This window comes from Centrocercus urophasianus, unplaced genomic scaffold (genome assembly GCF_019232065.1).
Source record: "Centrocercus urophasianus isolate 14NV4802_14NV808 unplaced genomic scaffold, USGS_Curo_1.0 seq_10, whole genome shotgun sequence".
Classification (NCBI taxonomy): domain Eukaryota; kingdom Metazoa; phylum Chordata; class Aves; order Galliformes; family Phasianidae; genus Centrocercus; species Centrocercus urophasianus.
The window spans coordinates 93093061-93115662 of NW_024884142.1; the positions used below are offsets into that span (position 1 = coordinate 93093061).

Consider the following 22602-nt stretch of genomic DNA (forward strand, 5'->3'; position numbering starts at 1 on the left):
GCTCAGAGATGCAAATCTTGGCATGGTATCTTCACATTTATTTTAATAGTTATTCATTTCTTTATCCTTAGTGTGCATGCACTTTTATCAAACAAGAACATCCCTTTGTTCTTGAAGAAGTGTGCACATTCTTTCCCGAGATATCACTAGAATTAGTAGCATCTTACAAAGATAGGCTTGACCTCCCTTTATAAGTAACTGAGCAAAGTATCTTTCATATGTTAAGTCACTTAAAATGTATGATGTTTCAATAGTTATTTTCTTGTAATTTTGATTACAGTCGAAACTGGACCAAGAGACTGTAGTTAGGTTAAACTCTGACCATAGTGTGCTACATAAAGAGTAACGAGAGACACTGTGGTCCTTCTGTAACTCGACCTGAATGTTTAATCTCTATCAGCTGAAGTTACAAGAATCATGGACTTAACACATCCCCTGCGTGCACCAAAGCACCCTTAAACAAAAATCCATTTAGACTAGTTCTTAGAGAAAATAATTTGTTGCTATCACTGTTATGTATGCATATGATGCTTTCTGCTGAATGGTATTCATACACAATTCCCTAGTGCTCAACTGGGAGTGTTCAGTATTCCAGCTGCAGGTCATACAAGTATAACATCAGCATTATGGACAGAAGGAAAAATATATGGCACTTTGGTTTTGCTGACAAAATTAAACCTGTTTGGGAGATGCATGGCTCTTTTTTTCATACTTTCTTATTACTGTAAGTGCTTTTTGAAGTACAGAGTTAAGCTTTTATGTGCAGGCTTTATTAGTTGGTTACCTGGCTGTTTATTTTTATTCTGTACTTTAGGAAAAATGCAGGCAGAGATTGGTTTTTAAGCAGATATTGATTTTCAGGTTTAAATGGTTGTCTTTTGGAAGAAGGAAATGGACATTAGAAATTCAGTATGATGTTTGCAGCTGACTTTTGCTATAGCTATATAGCAGGAAGAATGGTCAACTAGAAAACTTTTTTTTTTATGTATATATAACTTTCATTCCAAATCTGCCAACTTAGTTTGGCAGCCTTGCAGATTTACATAAACCTTTCCAACTATAAGGAAAGGTGGTCCTTACAATTAAGGCACTGAACTGTGACATAACATAGCTGTTGTCTGTAGCCATTTTGAATGCCTTCAACACGTTATTCCATTCTATTATGTCTCAGTCTTCTATCTTTATGTGATTATAATAGGCTTTTCCTTGTTCTACCTCACATGTGAATAAATGTATTCCTGTATCACTTTCCTACCTCACGGAAGTGTGGAAAGCATACATTCATTAATATTCTTGAAGCGTGACAAAGAAAAGCCTATTATTGTAATGTGCTTTGCTTTAGAACTTTAGTTAGAAGAATATGATAGATAACATTGGTTAAGCTTTGTCCATAAAATGCCAGGAGTACTGTATTTACATATTCAGACATAAACTGATGAGGTTAAACTTTGAGGTGTTAAGAGTCCTTCTCCAATGCAAACAAACATCCAAAAATGATATTTCACATTGACCAAAATGATCCTGTAATTGCCATACATATCATACAGGAAAGCAAGAGTGTTTTTTTGCCAACTTTATCCTTAGTTGTATGTTTCAGTGTCACGTTTTCTTATTCTCCTCATGTATTTCCTTCAGTGAGGCGAAAGGAAGTTTGAAATGGGCAGAAAAGAAACATTTTACCCATAGGAAAAGCTTCTTCCTGAACTCATTAGTAATTGCTTGAGAAATGACCATGAGCATGACAGTTTATATTTCTCTGCTATTATTTCCCCTAATGACTGTGGATGTTCTTATTATATTTCTAAATGCCTATTCTCAGAGGTGGCTTGAACAGAAGGTGCATCATTTTATTAGGTTCAGATTGATTGCCTCTGTGTTTCATTTAATATTTTCTTGTTCTTTCACAGTAAGGTAAGGTAGATGGAAGTCCCCAGTTTGCTTTCGATGTATTGCTCCAGGTTCTATCATCTGATAGAAAACCTCTGTCTTGATTTTTATTTATTTTTTTTCTTTTTTAAATACAAACTGTCCAAGCTAATTCTGGACAGATGTTCCTCAAATTTCTCTGAGCTCAGCACAGAACTTGGGCAATCCTTCACTTATTAAAGAAAAAAGGATGTTTTAACTGGTACTTTCTAACACTGTGTATATTTACTATTGTTTTCTTTCCTTGCCTTTCTTCTCACTGAATAGTGGCTTTAACTCAGTAATAGTTTTGTTTCCTTCCTTTGGGTTGATGTTGTGTTTTTTTGTGTATTTTTTTTGGCTCTATATCTGCAGCAAGTGCAATCAATATAATTTCAGTTTTAACAGCTGCAGGCAGCTCAATACTTTGACTTGTTTTTTAATGCTCTTTGTGTTTTCAATAATATCGTAGCAGAGACATTTGAGGTAAAGAGGAAAGATGGGTAGCCTGAATGTACACATTTTTTCCTTGTACTTTCTGTTATTGCATGAAAATATTATAATGTTTAAGGGCTTGCACTGAATATCTAACGCACTTCCTTTAAAAACTGACAAGTGCAAATTGAAAAGCAGTGTCCTACTAATAGAGAGTTGGAAAGTGTCACTGTACCATTATTAAATCTGGAATGCTCTGGGCCTTGTATAAATTCAAGCAATACCAATGAGGACCTTAGAATATAATAAGCCAATGAAAATATACCTACTTGACTTTCGTTTTCTTTGCAGACCACAGATGACATCCTGGTGGCCTCGGCAGAATGTCCCAGCGATGATGAGGACATTGATCCCTGTGAGCCGAGCTCAGGTGGGTTAGGTTAGTCAACTTTTTTACTACTTTCTTTTATTTCATATTTGCATGCTTCCATCTCCCAGAAATCTAGAGGGACAGTCCTTTCTTACCTAGCATGGATGAGTTAAATCACGGTCTTTATACCTATTACACGTATGCCAGCTGGGAGGGACAGTTTGCCATATAGTATTCAAAGGCAAAAGCCTAGAATCCATTTTTGGTAGTTGTGATCTGTGCAGGGTTATAGCTTACCAAAGGCTAGGCTCACAAAGGCATTCTGGGACCCCTGTAACTGTTGTGATAAAGAAGGGACAACTTCAATCAGAAAAAAAGGTGTTGCAATTGCTAATGCCTTAAGTATTTTTCCCAATGAAGGTGCAGTATTTAAAATATTTTATTATGTCAGCAGTGAAAGCAGTGTTCATTTTGAATTACTGTAATAGATGGTAAAAACCTGAATATAATAGAATACATCAGTTTCAAATTTAAAGTAGTTTTATGGTATTTTTCCAAACTAAAGACATCTACAAATTCTCTAAAGATTTGTTCTCAATGACTTCTTCTCCCATTCTGTATACATGCCTGGGATTGCCACAAGTCAAGTGTTACACCTTGTACATGGCTTTGTTGAGCCTTATTTGGTTCTGGATGGCATCCTGTCCTTCTTTTGTGTCAACTGCACTGCACTGTTCAGCTTGGTACAAACTTGATGAGGCTGCACTCACTCCTGCTATTGTCTTTATCCACCAAATAGTCCTGCCTTCGAATCCCTTTCTCTCCAATTTAGAGATAATGATGTGGTATCCATGCCAAAGGCCTTGCACAAGTCCAGGTAGACATCAGTTGCCCTTTTTTTGTCTACCAGTGCCATCACTCCTTCGTAAAATGCCACCAGATCAGTCAGGCACAATCTGCTCTTGGTGAAGCAGTACTGGCTATCTCAGATAACCTCCCACTCATATATGCCTTAATATTGCTTTCAGGAGGATTCGCTCCATGATCTTCCCAGGCACAGACCTGAAGCTCACCAGCTTGTAGTTTCCCCGGTTTTCCTTTCTCCCTTTTTCGAAAATGGGAGAAATGCTTCCCTTTTTCCAGTCTCCAGGGACTTCACCTGACAGCCACAGCCTTTCAAATGTGATGGAGAGTGGCTTGGCAGCCACATCAGACAGTTGCTCAGGACCCTGAGATGCATGTTATCTGGCCCATAGATGTGTACACATTCAGTCTCAAGACACAGTCTTAGACTTGCTCTGCTCTTAAAGTGGGAGGGATTTTGCTCCCCCCTGCTCCTTCCAACAGGTTCAAGAACACAAGAGATGTGAAAAGCCCAACTGCCAATGAAGGCTGAGGCAAAGAGCTCACTGAGTAGAACTTCAGCCTTCTCTATGTCTGTTGAAGCCAGTTCTTCCTTCTCATTTATCAGGAAGGGACACAGTCTCCTTTGCCTGGCTCCCAATAAGCCTCTTGAATCCCTTCTTGTTATTTTTCACATCCCTTACCAAGTTTAGTTCCATCTGCGCCTTGGTTTTCCTGATTGTGTCTCTCAAAGTCTGGACAGCAACCCTGCATTTTCTCTGGGCCACACGTCCCTGCTTCCACTGTTTTCCTGTTCTATCTCACCATTCGTCACTCAGCTACACTTCTCATTTTTGTTTATTTGAGAATGGTTTTACTGTTTCATTTCTTGGATCCCAACTTCTATTGCTTTTTTTTTTTTTAAAAAAAGCATGGATTGGCACAAGAATTTTGTTCTCCATAAACTCAATTGTCTGGATCATTTTATCTGTCATTCTGCACATCAAAATGTCACTTGTCCTCCCACTCTCGACTCTTAAAAGCTATTAATTTGCCTCCTTCTTCAATGGCCTTGTCCTTTTCTCATATATGAAACAACATCAACCAAAAGGGTTGGTGAAGTCATAACTTCTTGTTTATCTGTCTCCCTGAAAATTTAATCTTAACCACTTAATCTTACAAATAAGATTTCTCCATAGGTAGTCCTGTAGCAATAAAGCACTGAATAATACTGCAGTCCATACAAATAATACTCCATCTGAATTATACTGCAGTAAACGTCCACTCCTACCAGTAGGCTTAAACTTAAATGAGAAAAACATAATATTGTTGACAATGGCAGAATATTATTTTCTTGATTTTTGCGGATAGGAAATGCAAAATGATATGACCCTCAATTTAAATTTTCCACATGGTTCAGTTCAGCTGTTTTCCCTTAATTTCTTTCACAAAACTCAGTTGTTTCTACATAGCCAGACCTTCACCTCCTCACTGAAGCTGGTGAAGCTCATGTTTCCTACCAGATACTTCTAGAAGGAAGATAGTTATAGAATCTATATGATTATTAGGACAATTATACTATTGTATTTTCACTTGAGAGGCCATTGCTTGAAATTTAATTAGATTTCTTCTCTTGTTTAGTGATGATCATTCAGTATACAGCATACTCATTAATCTCACATCAATATTTTTCTAGAAAGAATACATTGAAAGGATGACCAGAGCCCATTTGATTTTATTGACAGAGCTATAAGCGCACGTTTTCATGAGGATTGCCCATACTAAGCCTATTCCTAGCTGCAGTTCTCAGCTCAAAGTGGAAGACTACTCAATAAATCATTTGAATATTGTAGACCTATATATCATAGATACTAGTCATTAGATAGATGTTACCAATTAGCTAGACTTATGTTTAAAATAGGACTTACTTTGTTGGATAGGTGTCTTGCAGTTTGTAGTTGGTATTAAGTCTTGGTCTGCCACCACAAATTTTGTTTGCAGTGCACCTGTCTTTGAAAGAATGAAAGGAAAGAAGCTATTTGCAACAAATTTTATATAGGACATAAAAGTGTAGACCAGAGTAGGAGGTGCTAAGCAGCAATCCCAACAATTTGTCTGGGACATAAAGTCACAAACATCATAATTGCAAATTTCACTGTGACTGCTAAATGTGCCATAAGTGCATGAAGTCATAACAAATTTATTATCATGCGAAAGTTAGTCAACGTATTTTGCTTCCATTATGTTTTGTGTGGTAAAGCAACATGTATTGCTTTTCTAATCTAAATACTAATAGCAACACAAATAGTAACCTTAACTGTTTCCTCTGCTTCTTGAGACTGAGGAAATAGTAAAGTTTTTTTCATTTTGTAGGCAAGTTATGATTAATAATAGTGGAAACTTGTCCAAAAAAAAAAAAAAAAAAAGAGCTGGGATGACTTAATAATTTTACCTAAAAAGCTATAAAACGGTGGGTGGGCAGATGTCCATTTTGCATGCCTGCAGTGCTCTTCCAGCCCTTCCTGAGCTTTGTGCAGAGTTCTGATTTCTGTAGACTTGCAGTGGATGTGTGTTGCACTGTTTATTTGTCCCAGTTATGTTGAGTAGTATTTTATTTGTTAGAATTTATCTAACCTCTTTTGTGGATATGGAAAGATTTGAAAAACCGGGGCCCAAACTGGGTCAAATGAAGTAGAGTCATGGAGTTTAATGGCAGGAAATCTTGATGGTGGTCAAAGCCTTACAGTTTTTAGCATATGACAAAACAGAGTTTTTGCTGCAAATTACAGTTAAATCCTCTCCAACTCAGGAGTCAACCAGGTTTTAAATTAGAATTTAGCTTGAAAAATCTCTCTGGATGGCCCCATCAGAAATGGGACACATAGAGGAGGAACTCTGCCAGCATGTATGGTATTTACTAGAAAGCATTAGCAAAGACAACCTTCATAGTGAAAAAGTGGCGTTTTGGTAACAAACCAAGCTATTCATCAGCTTTCTACCACCAAAATCTCATGTGTTGCAACAAGAGAAATTAATTAAGCATCTCATAATCAATATTTGCCTGGCTAGAAGCTCTTGGATTCCACTTCCCAAGGCAGTGATTGATTAGTGTCAGACCCTGTCCTGTACTCAGTCTCTAGGGAAAGAGGGCAATAGCCAGGGCAGAGTTCAGTGCTGCATGCAAACCGGTGCATTTGTTACCTGTCTTAGCCTTGATTCTTGATCCTGCAAAAGAAATGGGATTAGATTATTTCCCACATTATTATTTAAGGACCAGTAATAGGATAGATGCTTACAGACTGATCTTTGTGCATGTATTGATTTTCCGACACCTTGGCTTACTTATTGCATCACAGAAAACACTGGCAGTGTTCAGAAGTATGCAATGCATCAATGCAGCCAGGAGAAAGTGGATAAAGCCACTGCTTAAGATGTCTTTTATAAAGTATGCAGTAGCATTCATTCACTGCTCTGCGGATGGCTTTGTCCTGTAAGCAGAATAGTATAGGACTTTGCATGTGCAGACTGCTTCCTCCGTATGTATGTTCCCTTCTGTGTTATAACATGTATTAGGCAGATAGAAATAATGGCTAGGAACCATACATTCTCAAACACTTTGTGATGCTTTAAACTTGATCTGAGAACTTATACCTATTTTTTCTAATGAGCAGAGCTGTGAAATACAGACAGTGAAGGATTTCTTTCTGTTAATAAAAGTTTTGCACTTCTTTTCCCGTTGCAAATTATTCACTGTATTCCTGATTCAATTAGCAGCAAAACAATAAAATAAAATTGCAGTGTGAGGTGAAATTATTCCTATAATTTACACACAATTGTAAATGCCTTATTTAATAAACTGGTTGGAATGCATCATGCAAGGAGCTGAAAGAAAACAAAAATTACAGTTAGTGTTGTATCAACACTGATCTCTACCCTTTGCCAGCCACATTACTGAAACACAGGGACGTTGAATAGAATTGTAGCTTTCTAGCCAGTCTTGAGTGTTTTCATACATTTCTAGTTAGGAGTAACTAAAAACAACATACTGAAAGAAGGGGTTTTCTTTCACTCTAATAAATATTTTTTTCAATAATTAAGAAAATTGCAATTCCTCTAATGCATTATCAGTAATTTTAGGGATGATCTGCATGTCCATGCTCTCATATGTGCTTTCTTTGTGTAACCTCAAGTAGTGCATTGGATTTATGAACAAAGAAAATAATTTTAAAGTTTATTTTTAAAGCAAATTTTAAGCAAACAGAATTCAGCTGTTGCAAGCTAAACATGCCTTTTGAATGTGGACAATTCAGATTTTTACTTCTTGCTGAATATATGTAATTCAGAGGTTATAGTACAATGCCTAGAAATGACAGCACAGGTTAATGCATTCTAAGGTCTATTAATTGCATTCACAGTGACATGAACGTATCAGAATTCAAAATATGGATGGGAACTGAGGGATGAATTTTTTTCTGGACATAGTGGTTTTCTATCAGTGTAATATCAGTGACTCACTGGGCTCTAAGACTGGTAAAAAATATCAACATCAAGTCACTATAAATCATACAAAGTTCTGTCCTAACTTGTACAAGAACTTTTCCATTGGTAGAAAAATTATGAATGGAGTTTCCTGTGTATAAGGTATTCATAAATCTACTCACATCTTTTGTGATAGTTGAAGATTCTCCTTTCTGTAATGTGTATATAAATGGCCATCCATTCATAATGTAAATAATGGGATTATTACTGTTATATACTGTTATATGTTCAGTGATTCCCCAGCTGAGATGAAACCAGATGGTAATGTTTCTGGTAATTTGATGAAACTGGAGGGGTGGGCCGTGTTAATTTTCACTCTTTTAAATATGTAAAATACTGTGGCTCAGTTCTCAAGGTATTTACACAAAAATCTGAATCATATGATCCTGTCTGCTAGGACACTTGGGCTGGGATGAAATGCAGAGAAGCAATCCAGGCACTTCAATAAAATGTCTAGCAAGCAAACATATAGTCCTTTTACTCAAGTGTAGTAGTGATATGTTAGCCAGTCAAGGCAAGCATACAATCCCTGCAGGAGATAATGTGAGTCAGAGGAAATGAGCAGCAAGCATTTTAGAGCTGCGGATCACAGTTCTGTGGGCTGGGCAAGGCTTGTGGAGGGCAGGAGATGCCTACGCACGTTCAGCACACACAGCAGTGGAGAAGTACAGGTTTGTCCCATTGCTGGAAAAATCGTCGTGCAATCCATTCAGTATTCTTTTTCTCTTCCTTTTTCTCTGCCTCATTACATAGATATGCATCAACTCTTGAGAGCTTCCTCAATTTACCTAGAAATTTCACAGAAAACACTGTTGTTAGCATACAAGTAGTTGCCTGACCTACAATTTTTGCTACTCCCAGATATAGAACTTGTCTTACAGACTATTTCAGCATTAACTGGAGAGGGTGACAAATCCAGAAAAACTCCAAAGAAAGAGAAATCTAGCAAATCTCAAAATTACTGAATAATTTGTTGACTGTTGATGTAGTGGCTTTTTCAATTACAAAACAAAACAAAACAAAACAAAAAGGATCCATGACCATGTTCTTTTGGACAAAGTTGTCCTGATGTCAGTTCAAGACTGATAGTCAAGATTTTCAATTATACAACAAATTACATCCCAGTGTTCGATGCGTATGTCACTGATGTGTAAAGAGGTTCAGGGCAGTTTGAAGTGCTTTTGTGCATGTTTGAACCAACATGAAGGATTTTTTGATGCATATTTCAGAAGATAAACTATATACTTCATTAGGTGGCAGTAATCCTTGCTTGCTTGTTATCTTACTTTCTTTAAATACCAAATCACAACTGAGTCAGATCTTGTCCCATATGTGGCATGTGTTGATTGTTCCAGCTGAAAGTTTCCGAACTCCATTACAAAGCAACCTCCTTTTCATCTTCTAAATTCTCTTTCCTATTTGGAGTAGAACCACAGTGCCAGAACTGGTTGTCTTTTTTGGGGGCTGGAGGGGGAGCGGGGTGAAATGAGGAATTTTGGAAAGGTAGAGGTTTTGCTTGTGCAACAGTGAATTAGCTGCTTGAATCTCAAACAGGTTCCTTCAGTTTTTATGGAAATCTGATTAAAAATCCAAAATTTAAACATGTAATTGTTAAAATTGGTCTTTTTCAATTAAGCTTACGCTTAAGATCAGGGTTACTCTTAGAATGTTGACATAAATATGTAGTTCTTGTTTCTTAGTCATGATTCTGTGATTTTTGGTTTTCCGGATTCCACATCATACCATCATGTAGTGCACTGGGAGTTAAAGTGTTAATGCTCCAATTCTGGCTACCTGTCCCTGTACTATTAACTAGATCAATCTATGCCTGTGACACTCGGAAATTAGATTCTATGCAACTGGTACCTTGATTAATGCAAGGCAACTGTGTTCCATGAACTACTCTTCATTCCAGTTTGACTGCCTACACCTAGTGTATATATTTTCTCCTGCACTATTCTGTTGACACTGGCAGTACTGAAGCTAACTTCATGTCACTTTGTAACACAAACACATTGAATTTGCCTCTTTGTGGGGAAAAAGATCTTTTCTCTGCCCTGTTTATTGTCACTTTTCAATGGATATGTTAGTAGAACAGCATTTTGTGAAGGGATAAAATAGCTTATAGCCAACATGATGTTGTTCATCTATGCCAAGCTTGAACAGTGCAATTTTAAATCAGATACTTAAAATTCTGTAGGAAATTTGCTTTACCTTTACTATTTGGAGGAAAGATTAGATAGGTGAGAATCTGAGGCAGCCATCCCTAGCAAACAGAGAAAACACAATTTTGCTAAGAAGGGGGAACACTGCATATATGACAGAAGTCATAGGTGTTAGAGACAGGGGTCTGAATTAAGTGACCCTGGGCACTTCCTATTGCATGATCTTTTGCAGCTTAGTTATTCTGCATTTGGACCGGGGACTTACAGGTGTGCGAGCAAACCATTATGCTTCAAGCTAACCATTTGAGGTACCTGATAAATTCAATTAATACAGTGTTAGAAGGTAGTTAGTGTATGCCAGCTGCAGCTTATCAACTAATTACCATGTTAACAGACTGCTGGCAGCAAACAGGGCTGCTTACCCCACTGCCAGACAACAGAGATAAGGGCAAACTGGCACTTTTTGCTGATGTTTTCTAGCAATCAGAGCAGAGCGAGTTTTCATTATCTCTTGTGCATATATAGTAGTAGGACCATTGCTGCTAATTTTCAGCTACTTACTTAGACCTAATTTAAGCTTCTGCAGAAACACTGCATTTTTAGTGCATCATCTGACAACCTGCAGAGTGGCAAGTGAATGCTGCCAAGTTGGAGAAGTAGTTATTCTCTAAGGATATTACTCATAAATGGAAGCAGGGAAAATTCAAGGAAAAAATAACCTGTAATGAGGATGCATGGACCCAAAATTGTCTAACCCTAGGCTATCTCATTCTAACTACACGAAGACCTGAAGTAAGTCTTGTTCTGCTGTGTTGACATGCTGTCCTGGCCCATAGATTTCAAAACCTGCACTTCTCCAAAGGTTAAGAGCTGTAGTCTAGATTTGGGAGTTGGGTAGCTTCAGTGTAAACTGGCTTGAGCAGTAGATTCTGATCTACATACAAGACATGTTGTGAAAATACGGCCAAAAAAGTTAGAGAAAAGGGATAAACAAAAAATAAAATAGAAGCAGTAAAAATATATGAGAATTATATTCCAAAAGAAAAGCTTTTTAGACCCCTCAAACTTTTTCTTTGTGCTGACACCGGTCAGCAGTACTGCTTTACAGATGATGATGACAGAAGCAGAGGTAAACACAGCAATCTTTTTTTTTTTTTTTTTTTTTTTTTTTTTTTTTTTAATATTATTGAGAAAAAGAATATGAGGGGAAAAAAAAAGAGCGTTATTTGTATCAATCCTGAAGTCCATTTAGCTTTCTATTCCTAACCCCTCGGGTAACACCTGAGCTCTGAGAAATAGTAAGATTCAGGCTCAACAAGTGTTGCTATAGCTGTGAGTTGCATCCATAGCCTTGTTTGGCAGTTGTAGCTCACTATCTGTATATAGTGTGTGAACGTCTCAAAACCTTGGACCCTTCTTTTCCCAAGCACATAATCAAGTTTATTATTAGTCAGTCTGACTTTATGACAGTAATTAGAGCAAATTAAATGCAGTGTGCACAGACGTTTCTCTCGTCAGCGAGCAACTGCTTAGTGAAGGAAAACATTCAGGGGATCACCCGCAATTGCAAAGATCAGTGAGGGTATGAGCATCTCCAGCTCATTTCATGAGCAAGAATCACTCCTCGCTCTGCAGGACAAGCCATCAGATTTCTCACTCCTTATGATGACGTTTTGGTGTTCCCTTGCAGAAAACTGCTTCCTAGATTAGGTAGTTTGATTTGTTTTTGTGTTGCTTTTTGTTTGTTCTGTTTTAAACAAAATGATAATGATAAGAACAGCAAGCAAAGAAGCCTTTATCCTTTGCTCAACAGTAAAGCTTTCACTAAATTCTGTGGTTTCCAAGTGTCACTGTCACTAACAATACAAGTTCTTGGTACAATGAAGACATTAAAACAGCTATGGCCAAAAAATGTCTCTAGTGCCCCTGCCCTTTCCTTGCAGTAACACTGGTGTTCATCCTACCCTTCAGAGAGCTAGAGCTGCCAGCAGCCAACGTCCTCATTTAGTTCTCCCAGCTGTCTCCCCATTATTAGAATTACTTACCTCAAGCTGGAATATTTTATCAGAAGTATAATATTTTTGGGTTTTCCTTATGTTATCTTATTCACAAAAACATATATTTTTTCCATTTAAGAGTACTTTGATTTAAAATGTACACTATCCATTGACTATGCTGACCAGTCAAAATTGCTGAAGCGAAGTTACAAATTACCAAAGGCCCCCAGAGCACACCCAAAAACAGGATAAGTTACTTGGAAGCAAAGATGAATGATGAATGTGGAAGTGGGAAGAATGAGGGCTGATAGTTTAAGAATAGAAGGAGAAAATATCCATATTGTGAGGCAAGGAACACTGAAAGAGGAGCAATACAACTAAAACCAAAAAAAAAAACCATGACAGTAAGAGCCCAGGGATGACGACTGCTAAAAACACGAAGCGATATATTGGTTCACGTTTTCCGCTTAGGCTAAAATTGCATTCAGTTTGGCAGAAAAGTGTTTTCAGAAAACCTTCTTATTAAACTGCGTGAAATACATTCTCCCTAGCTCTGCAGATCATATCAACTTGCAAAATACATTTTTTGCATGTCTTATCAGTTGCCGCTGCACTGCCAACTAACCCATCTCCCTTTAGAGTTGTTTTGACGTGTAAAGAAGGTCGAGATCACTTTCCCATGTCTCAACCACAGGAAAAAAAAATACGCTATGCACAAAACCCGAAGTCGTAAGATGGTGATAGAATTTATAAATCATTTGATGTCAGTATGGCAGGTCACTGTACTTGGAAATAAACGCCGTATTCTGTGCAAAGAGGGAATGCATTGCTTCCTAATATAGGAATTACTGTTTTTATCTGTGGATGCTGTTTTGCTGCTCAACTATTTTTATGAGTAGCAAAATTAGTTAGCATCACTTTAGAGGCATGTTAATGCATTATATATTTCCTACTAAAAATGTGCAAGATTTTGATTCGTAGGAAGCAAGGAATCTGACTTTGTGCACCAAAGAGTAGTACAGATAGCACAATAATTTTATCTGAAGCACCTTTGAAAGTAAGTTATTATCTTGTTCTCTTAAACTCAGCAAGCGTCTGACAGATTTTTTTAGAGCAAATGCATTGACGTCATTCAAGGTGGAAAATGTGTTGCTCCACTCCCAAGCACCACACCTTTCCACCACGTCTCTATCAGTTGTATGTGCATCTCTCAGCTCCCATTCTCTTTGAATCCTGATGTCAAAATGACCAAGGAGTGCAGCATGTATGTTCAGCAGTGCATTTGCTTTGTGGTATCTCTCTCACATGGATTACATGTGCCATTGGATACAGACAATTCCAAGTCTGATAAAAATTGGTCGCTGAGATTCAACTCAGAGGAATTACCTCCTGCTCTTTCCCTCCCATGACAGCTTGTTCTTTGCTGGACAGCCCCTAGGGTCCCCATTTTTGCCTCCTTTCAAGAGCTAATTGAGGCCAATGAGGAAGGCAGTAGGCTGAAATATCCCCGTATTCAGACCAGGGTGGGCTTGCAAGTTTGTAGCAGATCCTCATCCTGTTTTTGCAGTTGCACCTATTCCACTTGTTCAGCAAAGGAAGCACTGAAGTTTGTTTTTCTGACATAGTCTTTGTAATGAGACATTGAAATTGCAGCGAGCACAGAAACCAGTTCACTAGAATCCAACAATGCTGCAGAAAATCAACCACAAACAGGTCTACAATGATAACATGCAGAGTGAAAATTAATATGTGTCCTGTAAATAATTGCCTTCATGCCTCATTGCAAACAGAGTAGTTAAACATTCTTGTCTTGTGAGTAATTTCCTATTCACAGTTTGTGGGAAGGTATAAACGTAAAGAAAACACTTTTGGGGTCCATTTGCTGGATTTTTTGTTTTGTTTTTAAGTCTGCTAATTTCAATTCACGAACACCATGGGAGCCTGCAATTCCAATTTTCTTTTCACAGTATTAATGAAAACTGGGCACTGAAAATAGTTAGCTTTTTCCCTTTAAATTTTAAACCGCTTTAGAAGTACAGGCAAGAATAATAACTTTCTAATCCATTACTACACAATGCTAAACTGTGTTCAATTGCTATTATTTCAGTATTTAAGTTTTCTTCATAAGTGGTAGAAGAGGCTTTTAAAAGTCTGTTCTAAGCTGGCCTTTGAGGTAGTCCAAATGTGCTTGTCGTATGCTGTTGAGAAGATTTGTGCTTCAGAGCAGATGCTGTAAGATGGGATCATTGCACCACAGTGGGTCTTTTTATTTTTTCTCACTGTGGTGATGTGGTCTGCACATGGTCACAGTCCTAACACTTTTCTCTTGATCCTCATTTCAATATCTTCAACTTCAGATAGATTGTTTTTAGAATATTTTCATGACTTTTATACTTAAATATTGGGGGGTTTTTATTATATTTAATCTTGATCCACCTCCAAAAATGCTAGCTTATCATTCAAAAAACAGGAGCCAACTACCTGGTTCAGCTGCAAAGATCCTGGGCTGAAATCTGCATCATGTGTTTCTCATAATGTTGGGAAGCAAAGAGCAAGATTTCTGTAACCTGCTAACTGTTACTTGCTCTCCAACTATGTCATCTGTTGTGCATGCTTGCAATAGTTCCTCTCTTGCAGGGGAGAAGATATCCAGGTAAATTCACATGAAGGTCCTGCTTAAATAAGAGGTAGTTGTTTTCCAGCAGTGTTAATGGCTGGAGATTTGCTTATTTACGTAAGATACAGAGAAAGCTTTTGTTGGCCTTTTCCTCCCTGTCTGGACATAGGACACTTGCTGTATAGCACTTGCTCTGTGAGCCTTTCCAGCCTCAATGCTCACAGACAAACCCATGTGCTTTTTAAAACTTTCCTCTTATTTCCTTCTACTTCATTTGCCTTGGAAGGTCCTGCTAGGTTAAAGGTGTATTTTAACATAAGCAGAAGAAAAATAGCAAGAAGGCATTTCCTTTGCTGAACTGCTCCTTTTACAAAAATCTAAACAAATGTAACAGCAGATGCTTTGAAAATGTTTTAAGTTTAAACGAAATTGTTGTATTGGTTGAATGGTCCTCAGACAGATGGGCTAAATGAGATAACTGTGAAAACATTCTTAAAAATAAAAGGATGCCATCAGGTGAAAGGCAAGAGTTTAGGTAATGATGAAAGTTGTTCCTTACATGTTTTTCAGGATGCAGTGTTAAAACATAATTTCCCTATAGATGGGTTATTGTCATTTAGTGGATGTTAATTTAATTTTAATGTTAGTGATGGCGTTTGGTCCAAATGTGTGTATTTTCAGGAGAATGAGAATCTGTTAGTCCATCAGGTATTAACAGAGTTTACTCAGTTTCTTCTGTTATTTCTCAGTAATTCATTTTCCTGAACCCACATGCAGTAACATAAGACTGTCTCATTTTCATTCACTATGAAAATACTAGGAGTCTATTCTATTGCTTAGGTTGGAAAAGATCTTAAAAATCAAGTCCAACCGCATCCTAACCATGTTACTCCAACTCCAATGTCTTTACACCTTATATGTAAAATAATTTCCATTTGCTACAATAGACACAACGAATAAATAGGATCTAATATGTTCACAACTTGGAGCTAGGCCCCAGTTCTTAGTAGGGTGATGTACTCTGAAATGAGAAAAAGTTCTTGAGCTTTTTGAAGCAAAGTTGGTTCTGTGACAACCGGTTGTGGAATAGATCAATTGTACCAACTTGTAACAACTAAGAAGTTGCAGAGGAAAAAGATTATAAAATTAAAATACTATTTGACACAAATGGCACTTCTCTTGAATCTCTCTGTAGCAACTCTGTTCTTTCAGCCAAATAAAATGTCACCTTCTTTGAACTTACAGGGGACAGCTGCCAGGAAGCGGCTTTCTAACAGTAGCAACACAAATCACCAATAAATAATTAATGAGTAATAGCAAGGTAGAGAGGCAGCTTTGTTTTTTTCAAGGTTTGTGGCTTTTTTTGCTGTTTCATAACTCACAGACTTGAGGAAGTCAATGGGAAAGCATTGGAAAACACAGCAAAGCAGCTAGTGGACGCTTTTAATTCTGGTTGTGCAAACTCATTGTAATTGTCTCACCAGTGTAGATGTGGTGTTATCTTTAATGTAGCATGCTTAAAATCATCATCTTTCCATCACATCTACTGTGCAAAAGTAACCTTGGGGCATAGTATGCCTTTGTACACCTTAAACAAGACCCTACTCTAAATATACTTCTCTAAAGTGCTTGTTGTAGCAAGGACTGATCAAGCTGACAGTATGGATATGTTGTAAACCTAGCTTTTATACATACTCTTAAATAACACTTATACTATACTGACTGTATAACGTATAATTATTTAAAATGTGGTTTCTGTAAGCCAGGCTAGATGTTCAATGAAAGTGTTTTGCTCTATTCTGTGGGAAGCCTTGGTTCACTCACTGCTCTTTTCTGGCTCCTGAGCTCAGCCAAGGCTGGTACTGCTAGGGTTCACGGCCTCTTGGGGCTTTAGATATGCTGGTATAATTAGAGAAATGCTGTACAGACCCAGGTCACTTTGTTGTTGTCTGAGATATATCTTCCGTAAAATATGACAGTTACTGCCACTCAAAGAAATCCTATACAAAGAACCTGCCCTCCTTCATTCTGCTAAGTGAAATAAAGAAAGGGTATAGTGGGAGATGTATATGCATTGCATGTGATGTGGGCATTTAACCTACAAATTCCTTCTGGAATTGGCTTTCATTCACATGGTTGTGCAAGGGGATAAAATATGTCAGATAGCACAATAGTTCCTATCAAGAAGACTTCACAGGTTGGTCGGTTCTGTTCATATAACTGAAAAGAATCTGGCCTGAGATGTGGGTTTTCAGAAGGCTAAACCCTTGCTCTGTGTCATTTGAGAGGTTTTTCTGGCATTGGGAACGTCTGGTCAGTGAAGAAAAGAAGGAAGAGAGAAACTGAGTGAAAAAATTCTCTAAAGTGCAACCACATTCAAGGAAGGCTGTGAATGATGAAAGAGAAAGGTAGAGTTGAGAGCATTCAAAAATAAAGAGAAGTATAATTATGAAAAGAACAATAGAAGGAAAGGAGGAATTGAGAAGCTTGTTGACAGGAATTTAAAGAATAACTGAGAATACTTTATTTGTAGCCAGCTTATTTACTGCAATCATTTTTTATTATGGGGAATTTTGATTTTTCCCCCCATTCTTTTTGCTTGTATGTTTTATTGTCACTATCACTGTTCTCACAGTAACTACAAAAGAGTTGTTTTTTGTTCTTTAGAAAAAGTGGCAAAGGAAGAGGGAGAGAGCCTTTCTTCCCAGACCAGTGTGCTGGCACTTAGATTCAGGCATGCCTTATTCTCTGCTTAATAACAATGCTTGGAGAAATTGTACTTCTGAAGGGTACTGTTACATTTTCCTTGTTGCTCTTTTCCTTGTTTAAAGCCTCGTTATTCCCACTAACAGACATAAGAATAGAATAGGCTGCAAACCTGAACGCTTCAGGACCGGTAGGGTAGGGGGCATTGGCAGACAGTCCCGACCTAGTGAGTGCCATGAGAAACATGCACGGTAGTAGCATGTAGATATGACTAACTCTTCAATGTGCAAACTCAATAATAACCACTCCCTTATTTCATTATCTACCTACAGCAAATCCTACCAGGGCAGGAGGAGGAAGGGAGTATCCTGGCTCATCGGAGGTGATTCGTGAATCCAGCAGCACAACAGGCATGGTAGTTGGGATCGTGGCGGCAGCAGCGCTGTGTATCCTCATTCTCCTGTATGCCATGTACAAGTACAGGAACCGAGACGAAGGATCGTATCACGTAGACGAGAGTCGAAACTACATCAGTAACTCAGCACAATCCAATGGGGCTGTAATCAAGGAAAAACAGCCCAACAGCGCTAAAAGTTCCAACAAAAACAAGAAAAATAAGGATAAGGAGTACTATGTCTGATCTCAACATCTAAATGAACGCTTGTATAGAAATAGTCTTCATTTTATCTGAGACATAATACAAACTTATTTACTTTACTTTTTATGAAGCACATTCAAAAACAAACAAAAAAGACAGGGAATGCAATCAGAAAGGAAAGACTGTTTTTAAAAACAAGCATTTCATGCTCTTGTTTTTCAGAAACGGGAGCTGATAAATTCCCTAACATCCACAGTGTTTTCATTTACTCTGCCTGTCTTTATGTTGCTGGAACAGTTCTGAAAGACAATGATGGCACCACGCATTCATAAAGCAAGGAGTATTACTACAACATCAAGGCACAATATGAAACAAAACAAATTTAAAACAAAACAAAACAGGAAAAAAAAAAAAAAAAAAAAACAGAAAAAAGAAGCTACCTATGATTCTGGATTTAGCCAAAGTGCTAGTGCTTTCTTGAGAAGTGAGTTAGTCTTATTGTCAGAGAAGACTGTCATTATATATGGTGACTCAACAAGCAAACATAGACAGTTTGCCGTCTGGTGCAGTGAAGCAGTGATTGGAAACATGCATTTGAAACAAAGTGCTGGCTTTTCTGAAGACTTATGTAGAAATACTTTCAAAAAGCCCCTTTCTGGTTGTGAGGAAAATAGTACGGAGGCCTTATTTTCAAAAACAAAACAAAACAAAAATCTGGAATATAAGGCACATTTCCACAAAAATAAAAAATAAAAAAAGAAAGAAAGACGAGGAAACAAGAGGGCATAGATGCAATCATTGGGAAATTTTCATGCACGCTTAATATGTTATTACATATGTTTATATAAAAACACATCTATATGTGCTTTCTGGACTGTGATAAGTGATGTTTTATAGCCTGTTGTATAGAAAATGCAAACTATATCCGCTCTTCAGCCATTTTTGGTAAACTCAATGTTATAAGTGTTGCTAGGTATAGAGAGTTTTATGACATCTGGAGCAACAGACATACTTCAGTTTTTTTGCAGCCATTATAAATTGTCACAGACTTTTTTTTTCCTTTGATTTTTCTTTTTCTTTTTTTCATTCTAATTTACAGTGTAGTGGTTATACTAAGGGGGACGTGTATGAATGTATATAAGAGTCAGCTAATTTTTTTCTTACCTGTACAGCCTCTATTCTGTTGCAATTAAGTTCTTGTAGTTTGTATGAAAGAAGTGGACTAGAAAGCAAAAATATATATCTATTGTAATTTTTCTTCTCCCTCCTATCCCCATCTCTCGCTCCCGATTATGCATCAATGAAGTTGATCAGAATAGCCGAATTTCCTAGAAATATACTTTCATTAATTAGCTAAATATTTAGAGACTGGTCTTTGGCTTACAGTCAGAGCTTCACTATTGAAGAGCATGGTTTGCCTTACAGGAACCTCTTCTTACAAAATCATGAGAATGATGAGTTTCTTGAGAATCTTAGGAAGTATCATATAGTGTTGATCTGGCATTCAGTTTTACGAACAACAGTTACTATAGCATTGAGTGGTATAAGATCTACAAAGACCCATTTTAATTATCCAGGCTGAATCTACTGCAGAATTTACCCCTTTCTCTAAAAGAAATAATCTTGAGGTGCACGATAGTGTTTTTCAATGGTGGGCATTTTGACACATAAAAAATATTATTTAGCTAAGTTGATTGTGCAGTATTGCAAGGCGTCATAACCAGATAAATATAAGTTCATCATGTTTTAAAATAATAGCTTTTCTCGCATATATAAAGCATTAATGCATTTTAGTTAAATGTATTAAATCTAATGCTATAATTTACATGTTAAAGGGTTGTTTTGATTTATTTTTGTTTACAGTATTGTTTTGTTAGGTTCACAGCAATAAATCATAGCATAACATTTTATTTACATGGAAGTTCAAAGGGAATACATTAGACAGAAAGAGGGTAGTTTGATGGAAATCCAACTAAATCATTGGAAGGCCTCCTGAGACGGAATATAGATGTTCACACTTTACAGGCAGGAAGGAGGAATATAAAATCAGCTTTAAACAGCAGGCACAAAACTGGTACAGCTATCTATCTGGGAGTCAGAGCACCTTAAAAATTCATGTAGCTGACACAAAAATGCCTCTTTTGAAGGTTGCCAACCTCAACAAGGTGTGTTATGTTGTATTTATGAAATGATTTTTTTTTTTTTTTTTTTCAGAGAAATGAGAACAGCTTCACAAAATTTATTCAAAACTCATTGCATAGATGGTTGTTCACCTACGGCATTTAATTCCTCCCACCTTTGCAAAGACAGCTGTACTCAGGGAAAGGCAGGGTAAGTTATACTGATGGTCATTGCTGGGAGCAAGAGACTTGAGCTGGAGGCAGGAGAGAAGTTGAAAGCCAGGTGGTGGTCAGTATTGAAAGATTTCATTGCCTGAAGAAATGTGGAAAAACAAGAATAAACTGATGGTAGGAGATGGGACAAGGCAGAATACGGTTTGGGTGAGATGGAATGGTCTTTTCTGCTTGGTATTGATTGCATTCATGAAATAGCATGGTTAGGTCAACTTCCAGGCAGTTTGGTAGATTAATCTTTAAATAAATCCACACATCAAGGAAAAAAAGTTCTGTTACTACCATAAGAAACAAACACAATTTTAATACTGTTTCTGAAGGTTCTCCTATTTCCTCTTTAATTTTGTAATTTAGCAAAAAACAAATACGGATATATCAGAAGTGCCAGCAAATGGATTTAATATTCCTTTGTGTTTAAAAACAGCAGCAACAACAAGCAAATAGACATAAAACAACTACCTAACATAAAATTGGATCCCTACTCTATAATAATCTAATTTGTTTGACTGAGATGGCTTCATTTCTATGACTGTATTGTGTTGCCTTTTTTAACAAAACACTAAATAATGTGTGAAACTTTCAACCCTAAGACATCGAAGAGAGGCCCAATGCCCCTAACCTTATAGTGCTTTCTGTGATAGATATTTACGATTTTTTATTTGTTGCAAGGCCAATTTATTCATTATCGGAAATGCTAAGCAAGTGGAATTTACTGTTTTGTTAATAAAAATGTTTCTTAATACAAATGCTGGCTTGGCTTTTTTTTGTTTTGTTTTTTTTTTGTTTTGTTTTGTTTCGTTTCTTCCCTCTCACACTTCGATCTGGGGTTCCAGTTCATCTGATCTGATAGCCATGAAAAAAAAGTTGGAAGTGACAGAAAAACAAAGACATTCATGTCAGCAAAAGTGACCTTCCATAAGTCTTATGTTCAACTTGCCCAGTTAGAAAAACACAAAATCAATGATGTATTGCTATGCAGAACTACTTAATTAGAAAATACCTATTTTTTTTCTAATATCAGGAACTTGGAACTTAATATTCCCCTACTTTGCCACCCCCAGACTGGAAAAAGAATTCCCTTCCTTTTCCATGACTTTTTCCTCATTGAAAGAAGATGATGGAATATAAGGTACTGAGATGAAGAAAATTGAACTAATTATATTTTCTTTTGTCTGTGAGTTTGCTTAAAGTTAATGGAAAAATGAGCATATTTCAGTTTCTCAAAAACATTCCTCGATAATTATTGCAAAATTTCAACCACAGCTAATCTGTTGTACGAGTACTTTCCTTTTTAGCACGGCATTTAAATTCATTGCTAACTTCAAGCAAACATCTAATCCTATTGATTTAAGTAAGCGTCTAAAGCTACCTAAATGCATTGCAGATTGCAGATGGAGTTAAGATTTCAGATCTGAATTCCAAGAAGAATTTGAATGTATCACCTTTAATCACATCAGTAGCTTCTTTAGCTTCAATAGGATTTATTTATCTGCTTAATTAGGTATAGACTGAAGCATTTTAGATAATACACATTCAGAAATATCTGGAGAAAATAGCATATAACTTCTACTGGTATAAAGCAGTTAACTGTAAACTTACATCCTGAACTACTTTATAGTATAGTATAGTATAGTATAGTATAGTATAGTATAGTATAGTATAGTATAGTATAGTATAGGAATTAATAAATGAGTGTGTTCACATGTGTGTGTTTTAAATAAATACTGTTCATTTTATTGAGGAACATACTTCATGCACAGCTGAGCTTTAACGATAGTGATTTTTGTTATACTGTTGTATGGAAACTGTTGAGTCATGGCCTGAACCACTGATTGAGCACCTGGGAAAAGGACCCAATCAGCCCTGGGAGCACAGGTGAAGGTAATTCAGCTGCGTTACCAGAAGGGGTGAAGCCTGGCTGCACCTCTCTTAAACCTCATTTAAGGGCTGACTGCCACAGGAGAAGGATCTCTTTCTGGAGGTCCCTCCTTGGTGAAGTTTTTCTTTCAAACCAAGACTATTTGGATACAGGTGAGCAATTTTCTTCCCTTCCTTTATAGTACTTCTCTAGCA

The 22602-nt window shown here is 37.1% G+C and overlaps 1 protein-coding gene across 3 annotated transcripts in view; it reads left to right on the forward strand.

Annotated features, from left to right (window-relative positions):
* The window catches only part of NRXN1 (neurexin 1), a 425606-nt gene extending 404331 nt beyond the window's left edge, over nt 1-21275 (forward strand). For 2 of the 3 annotated variants that reach the window (XM_042824415.1, XM_042824423.1), the window contains 2 exons: nt 2692-2779; nt 17910-21275. In XM_042824415.1, the coding sequence (XP_042680349.1) occupies nt 2692-2779; nt 17910-18217 (396 nt within the window). In that variant the 3' untranslated portion in view covers nt 18218-21275. The remainder of the gene's footprint in view (nt 1-2691; nt 2780-17909) is intronic. The other variant, XM_042824431.1, reaches the window with a different exon arrangement.
* The last annotated feature ends 1327 nt before the right edge of the window (nt 21276-22602 follow it).